This window comes from Lycium barbarum, chromosome 12 (genome assembly GCF_019175385.1).
Source record: "Lycium barbarum isolate Lr01 chromosome 12, ASM1917538v2, whole genome shotgun sequence".
Taxonomy (NCBI): domain Eukaryota; kingdom Viridiplantae; phylum Streptophyta; class Magnoliopsida; order Solanales; family Solanaceae; genus Lycium; species Lycium barbarum.
Genome location: NC_083348.1, coordinates 100,439,624 through 100,446,572, shown reverse-complemented (window position 1 = coordinate 100,446,572; position 6,949 = coordinate 100,439,624). Strand labels below are relative to the sequence as shown.

Here is a 6,949-nt window from a genome sequence, read left to right as displayed (position 1 = left end):
CAAAGTGACAATGATGTGATAAATCAAAAGGAATATGCTAGCTTAATTGGAAGTTTGAGATATGTGACTGATTGCACTAGGCCTGATATCAGTTGGAGTACTTAGCAGGTTTACAAGCAAGCCAGGTAGTGAACATTGGCATGCCATAACGAGAGTTATGAAATATTTAGTTGGTAAAAAAACCTATGGCTTGTTTTATAAAAAATATCCTGATGTACTTGAAGGCTTTACTGATGCAGATTGGAACACTTTATCTGGTGATTCCTGTTCTACCACCGGTTATATCTTTACATTGGCAGGTGGTGCTATTTGTTGGAAATCAAAAAAGCAAACTATTATTGCTAACTCTACCATGGAGGCTGAACTAATTGCTTTAGCTTCAGCTACTGAAGAAGCGAATTGGTTAAGAGATTTATTATTTCAAATTCCTTATTTTGAAAAACCAATTCCTCCTATTTTAATTCATTGTGATAGCACCGCTGCAATTGGTAGAGTTCAAAACCGTTATTATAACGGTAAATCCAGATCTATAAGGAGAAAACACAGTACTGTGAGATCATATTTGACAAGTGGTACCATTAATGTTGATTATGTCAAATCTTGTGATAATCTTGCAGATCCACTAACCAAGGCCTTGGCAAGAGAAAAGGTCTGGAGCACATCGAGGGGGATGGGATTGAAGCCCATAAATTCATGAGTCGTATATGAGGAAACCCAACCTGGGGACTAGAGATCCTATAACCAGGTTCAATGGGAAAAACGAATCATATGATGACTTGTTGAGAAAAATGCACTATTTTATTTATTCCCTCCCTATGATGTAAGTGCATTATTCTGTAACAATTTGTGGAGGTTGAGTTTATAAACTCTTAATGAAACTCTGTAGCTCGTATGAGTGGGGTGTTAAGTTACAGAAGCACTCTTGACAGATTTCACCTATGTGAGTGTGGAAGTAGGCCGCTTTCTATGAGAATTGAGCTCGTTCTCAAAAGCACTCATGAAAACCGGGATAGCACAAGGCCGTAATGTGCCGGCTATTAAAGCTCATGTCAACACCTTGATTATTATGTGTAAGCGGTAATTCTTTATTTCCCTAAAGCAGTCATAGTTCAAGTCTGAGACCACTACGGCTCTGGAGTAAAGATTATTGTTTTACTAAGTGGAGGTTCAATGCAGAGCACACCTTCATTATGCATATTAATCTACCTTCAGCTGATAAACTCTCTTATGTTAATATTAAAATGAGTGGGGGATTGTTAGGTTTTTGAGCATTTTAATATTGCAAATATCTTTCACATTTTTGTCCAAATTCCTCACATGTTTTGTGCCTTGCCATGTAATTTTATTTTCATTTGGGTAGCCACAAAAGTTGACCATATCTTTCACATTTTTTGTGGAAAAAAATGTGAAGACCATGGTAGCCACCATATGAACATGGTAGCCACCATATGAACATATTTGGTCTTAGTTTCACATTGCTTTGTAGTAAAAAAATGTGACAATGTTTTTCACATTTTTTGTTGAACAAGTTTTTCACATTTTCATCCATTATAAAAGGATGAATTATGATTCACCATTTTATACATTCAAATACATTCAAGAAAAAAATAAGTTCAATCCTTAACTTGTGGGTGTAGAGAGGAAAAGTGAGGAAAGTGAAAAATAAAAGAGTTTATTAGTTGAAGGAAGGTGTTCTTTTGGTGGAGCTTTGGACTCAACATCTTGTCCAGAGTTCGTTGAGTTATACGATGTGTTCGGGCTGTTGTATCCTGGAGGGGACAAGTCAGAAAGATTACTGCTGGACCGGTAAATTTGCTGCAGTGGACTTGAATCTCCTTAAAGAGAGCGAGATATCCGCGCCTCAGCCATAAAATTTTTTATTGCTTCATTGTGATTTTTCAATTGTAATTGTAATTTCACTGCAAGATCACCAACAGTTACAATAATTTTATTTTATTTACATAAGCTTTGTTGAGCAGCGTTATTCATGCCTGTATATACTGATCGGAGATACCTCACAGAATCTAAGGCGTACAAAATTAAGCTAGCATGTATAGTTACAACCGTTATAGAAAGAAATATAAGTATCCCATAAAAACGTGTACTAGATTCAATGCTATATATCATATCAACACAATTTATTTATTTTTTGGCTCTTACGGTGTTACTAAATTTGGTAAAGAGATGGCCATCACTTTGTTAATGAAGTTAGCGCAAGATTCGTATATTTCATAAACTCTCTTTCTTTAATATTTTCTTTACTCATTGCCTCTCTTTTTTCTTCTTCTTCTTCCCTCTCTTACTTTAGTTTCTCGTAATTTTTTGCTTATGCCCATACAAAGCTTTCTCCATGAAGTTCCAATCCTCTGAACTTCCAATAGGGAAACCACAAACACGAAGAAAGACGGCACCAAAACTTGCTCCTCTTGTTGCCATTACAATCCTTTTCACAATTATTCCTATTTACTACCCTTCTATACGTTATTCATCTCAAAAGAAAATCTCCGAAGTTATTTCTTCTAATTCAGAAGATACAATTCAACCTGTAGAAGATGCAATTCAACCCGTTGATCATTTGGATAATGATTTGCAAGTTAACCATCCATGTCCCGTGGAGGACGTCCCCACACAACCTTGTAACGTGCCCATAAAAGAAGAAGAGGAAGAAGAAGAAAAAGAAAAACCCGATAAATTACCTGAAAAAGATGAGAAAAGTACAAAATTTGTGACAAAAAGTGACACAACGGATAAAAAAGTACTACCTGAACCTAGAAAAAAACTTGAGAGACGTGATCAACGTGCTAGAAAAAAATCCGGACAACGTGATTTTACGGTCCCCAAAGTCGTCCCACAAAAAATAGATAAGAAGAAACCACCTAAAAATGGTGATATTAGAAATTTGACGTCTAAAGTATCAAATAGTGAAACCTGCGACTTATTTTCAGGAGAATGGGTAAAAAATCCGGAAGGGCCTTATTATACAAATGATACATGTTATGCTATTCAACAACATCAAAATTGCCAGAAATTTGGTAGGCCTGATACGGACTTCTTGAAGTGGAGATGGCAACCTGATGCTTGTGAGTTGCCAATATTTGACCCTATTCAATTCCTGGAACTTGTTAAAGGCAAGTCTCTTGCATTTGTTGGAGACTCTGTTGCTAGAAATCATATGCAGTCATTGATATGTCTCTTGTCCAGGGTAAGCTCACATTATTGTTCGTTTTCATTAAATAATCCTAATTCTAACTCATTCATTTTGTCGTTTGAAATTCCATTGATCTTGTGCTGACTTAAATTTCAACGCAAGTTAGTACTGGTCTTAACACCCGTATGAAGATTGGCCGCAAGCCGAGCCATACCACCCACCCTACTATACCTCCTCGAAGTGGCCGTTCTACAACCGTCTAAAAAGAAACTGCAATAATCTTGAATAGAGTTTATACTACAATATATAGAATGCCCATAAAATACCGCCAAATTTACGGTTTGATAGTTGAGGAACACAATAAGTCAAACACAAAATTGAAGTTTTGCGAATTAAAACCTCTTATAGTGTTTAGCCAGCATGATTTTGGTGCGTGTTGGAAATATCAAAATAATGTATATTTCGTGTATAGGGTGACTGGCAAATTCATCACTGTTGCCTTTCGATTCATTTCTCATGCGTACGAGCCGAATTTTATTTACTAGCTTAGTAAAAGACAATTTCATTATAAGATGAAAGAAAAAAGATGAAAGAAAAAAATAATCTTTAATTAATCAATGAAGAACTCTTTCCTTTTGAGATACTATTCACGTCTTTCAAACAGTATAAAATCTAAGACACGATAGTTCATATGTTGAAACTTTTATAGTATTTTCTTTCAGGTTGTATACCCCGAGGATATTTCAGAAACACAAGATGAAAACAGACGTTGGATATACAAAGACTACGACTTCAACATTTCCATGTTTTGGGCACCCTATTTGGTAAGAACTGAAAAAACTGATCCGAATGATGTCACACAACCCTTCAATTTGTATCTTGACGAATTCGACGAATTCTGGACGAACCAAATCCAAGGTTTCGATTATGTAATTATTTCTGCTGGCCACTGGTTCTTCCGTCCAACAATGTTTTATTTAAATCGTCGCCTTGTTGGCTGCCTCTACTGTCCACAATCCAACGTTAGCCATGTAACATCGTATTTCAGCTATCGACGAGCTTTTCGGACAGCATTTCGTGCCATTAATAGCCTAGAAAACTATAAAGGTGTAACGTTTTTGAGGACCTTTGCACCATCACATTTTGAGAATGGGCCTTGGGATAAAGGAGGAGATTGTGCAAGGACTAAGCCATTTAAGAAGAATGAGAAGGTACTGGAAGATTACAATTTGGAATTTTATAAGATTCAATTGGATGAATTAAAGATTGCACAAAGAGCAGGAAGAAGAACAGGGTTGAAATTTAGGTTGTTTGATGCGACACAACCTATGTTGTTAAGACCAGATGGTCATCCTAGTAAATATGGTCGATGGCCTAATCCCAATGTTACAGTGCCTAATGACTGTGTTCATTGGTGTTTACCGGGACCAATTGATGCTTGGAATGATTTCTTAGTAGAGTTGTTGAAAAGGGAAGTAGGAGATTCATAATTTGTGTTAATTTTTTTTTATCTATTAGGATTTGTTGAAAGAAAATATCTTTTTTCTTGTTATCTGGTACTTAAGTGTTTTTTTTTTCTTTGTACTTCCTGTTTCTTTCTTTTGTTTGGTTAGAAGGAGAAAATTGCTCCACAAAAAAAGAAAAATATAAAGAACGTGCATTTGCAAATAATACTTCTGTAAATTTATTTTTTGGAATTCTTCCATTTTATTCGAGCAACATATCTATAACACTACAACTTACAATAGTTCTAATGTTTGGAGTTCTAGTGTTTTGGTTTTTCCATACTATATTTTTCTCTTGTAGTGTAATAAAATGTATTAGATGAGGTCTTATCTCGTTACACAGTATTCCTCTTATTTGGAAATTAGTACTATTTGTTATTCGTTAAAAGTTTGGTCTAGTAATTTCTGATCCTGAAAATTTAGCATGTTGTTAGATCTATCCATAAATTAAAAATTGTTACTATGATGGGGCAAAATAAAATATGAAAACGTGTCCTTAGTTACCTCTCTACTGGAGACAACTAATAGCCACCGGTCCACCACACGTCACGCCAAATATAATATTTAGAACCCTAGTGGAGTAGTAGTGGTATATATGAGCCACCCAAACCACCGACACTAGTACCAACACAGTTGCATATTGTACCACCAAATTTCTTTTCATTGCATTCTTCCCTATGTTTCACATATACGCAGACGCTTCGGGACACAGCTAAAGTCATTTTTAAGAAATTAGTGCTAGTCTAAAAATAATGTACACTTTGAGACTTTTGCATTACTCTCTAGTTGGACATTTGAGTAATCAAACAAAGTATCATAGTCGATCATGTAGCACATAACAGAATCATAAATTTGCAAATACTAATAATTACTAACGAGTGAATGTTTACTAGCTCAATTATTATTAGGGTCCCCTTATTAATCTAATACTATAAATTAAGAGAATGAGACCCTTAACGAGGATTGGATTACTACCGTTCAAGAAGTATAGTTATGTGTGTGCGCTATAATTAGACTGTAGTGATTAGCATCCAAATTATAGCTGCAAACTAAGGGGCAATCAGTACTTAGTATTACCAAAAAAAAAATAATAACCTTAAAATATGTGATTAGCACGTTCCCAGAGTCAACATACATGTGCAACTTGGGTCCCTTTTCATTACATCCACTTTGTATTACCTTTTTCTCATCTCTACTTTCCTTTTCAACCCCCTCCATTTTAGAAGTTCCCTAAAATGGAGCTTCCCTTTGGGAAATACTCCAGCTCTTCACCCCAAAAAACCCCAAGAATATTCTTAATTTTAGTTTTAGCAGTTACAGTTCTTGGTCTAATCCCTCTTTATCACCCATTTAATTGGTACCCAACAGATTTAGTAACCCAATATCCATCTGAAATTTCACCCACATACCATGCTGAAGAGCAAAAAATAAAGATTAAAGAACCAGAGACATGTGATATATTTACTGGAGAATGGGTTTGGAATCCGGATGGTCCATATTACACGAATATGACATGTTATGCAATCCATGAGCATCAAAATTGTATGAAATATGGAAGACCAGATAGTGATTATTTGAAGTGGAGATGGAAGCCTAATGGGTGTGAATTGCCTATTTTTAACCCGTTTCAGTTTTTGGATATGGTTAGAAATAAGTCTCTGGCACTTGTCGGTGATTCAGTTGGAAGAAATCAAATGCAGTCCTTGATTTGCCTCTTGGCTCGGGTATTATTTTCTTCTCTACACTTTTTTTGTTCATTTTAGTTAAAGTTTTATCTTTTACTTGTTGATCTGTGGTGAAACGAAATTATGTTATGATTTATCTTAGTTTTGTTAAATTCTAGCTTGGATTAGCTACTTGAGTGCATAATTTAGGGTTAATTGAAGATTTGGTCTACCTAAGGCTAGTAATTTTCAAGATTTAGTTGAAATTACATGGAAGACGCCATTGATGGGTCAACGATTGTTGCTTTCCAGAACGAAGTCGTGAAAAGTAGGAAAATGTGGAGGAATAATGGGAAAATTGAATATTAACAGTAAAATGGAGGACTTGGAATGTAAAGTTTTGTTCTCATGAAAAGGGTGTTGGATGGGTCTTTAATTTTTTCCTTCACTTAAAAAAGTGTCGAAAATACCCGATTCGAACTCGGCTCAGTAAAAGGAAAAACAATTTCGCAAGGCAATGTTTCGTGAAAAAGGAAAAACAATTTTGCAAGACAATGTTTCGTGAAAGTTAGGCCTTATAAGGCATAGCTTTTGTAGTTCTAAGTTATGCATAAGACAAAAGTTATGTCGGA

At 35.4% G+C, this 6,949-nt stretch overlaps 2 protein-coding genes across 2 annotated transcripts in view; both read left to right on the top strand.

Moving 5' to 3' along the window:
• Nucleotides 1-2,193: 2,193 nt before the first annotated feature.
• Nucleotides 2,194-5,003, top strand: LOC132622897 (protein trichome birefringence-like 19). Its single transcript, XM_060337579.1, has 2 exons — nucleotides 2,194-3,202; nucleotides 3,871-5,003. The coding sequence occupies exons 1-2, from the start codon at nucleotides 2,351-2,353 to the stop codon at nucleotides 4,636-4,638; spliced, it is 1,620 nt and encodes a 539-aa protein (XP_060193562.1). The 5' UTR covers nucleotides 2,194-2,350; the 3' UTR covers nucleotides 4,639-5,003.
• An 808-nt stretch (nucleotides 5,004-5,811) lies between these two features.
• LOC132622472 (protein trichome birefringence-like 19) overlaps nucleotides 5,812-6,949 on the top strand; it is a 3,606-nt gene continuing 2,468 nt past the window's right edge. The window contains exon 1 of the mRNA XM_060337082.1: nucleotides 5,812-6,377. Within this exon, the coding sequence (XP_060193065.1) occupies nucleotides 5,889-6,377 (489 nt within the window). The 5' untranslated portion in view covers nucleotides 5,812-5,888. The remainder of the gene's footprint in view (nucleotides 6,378-6,949) is intronic.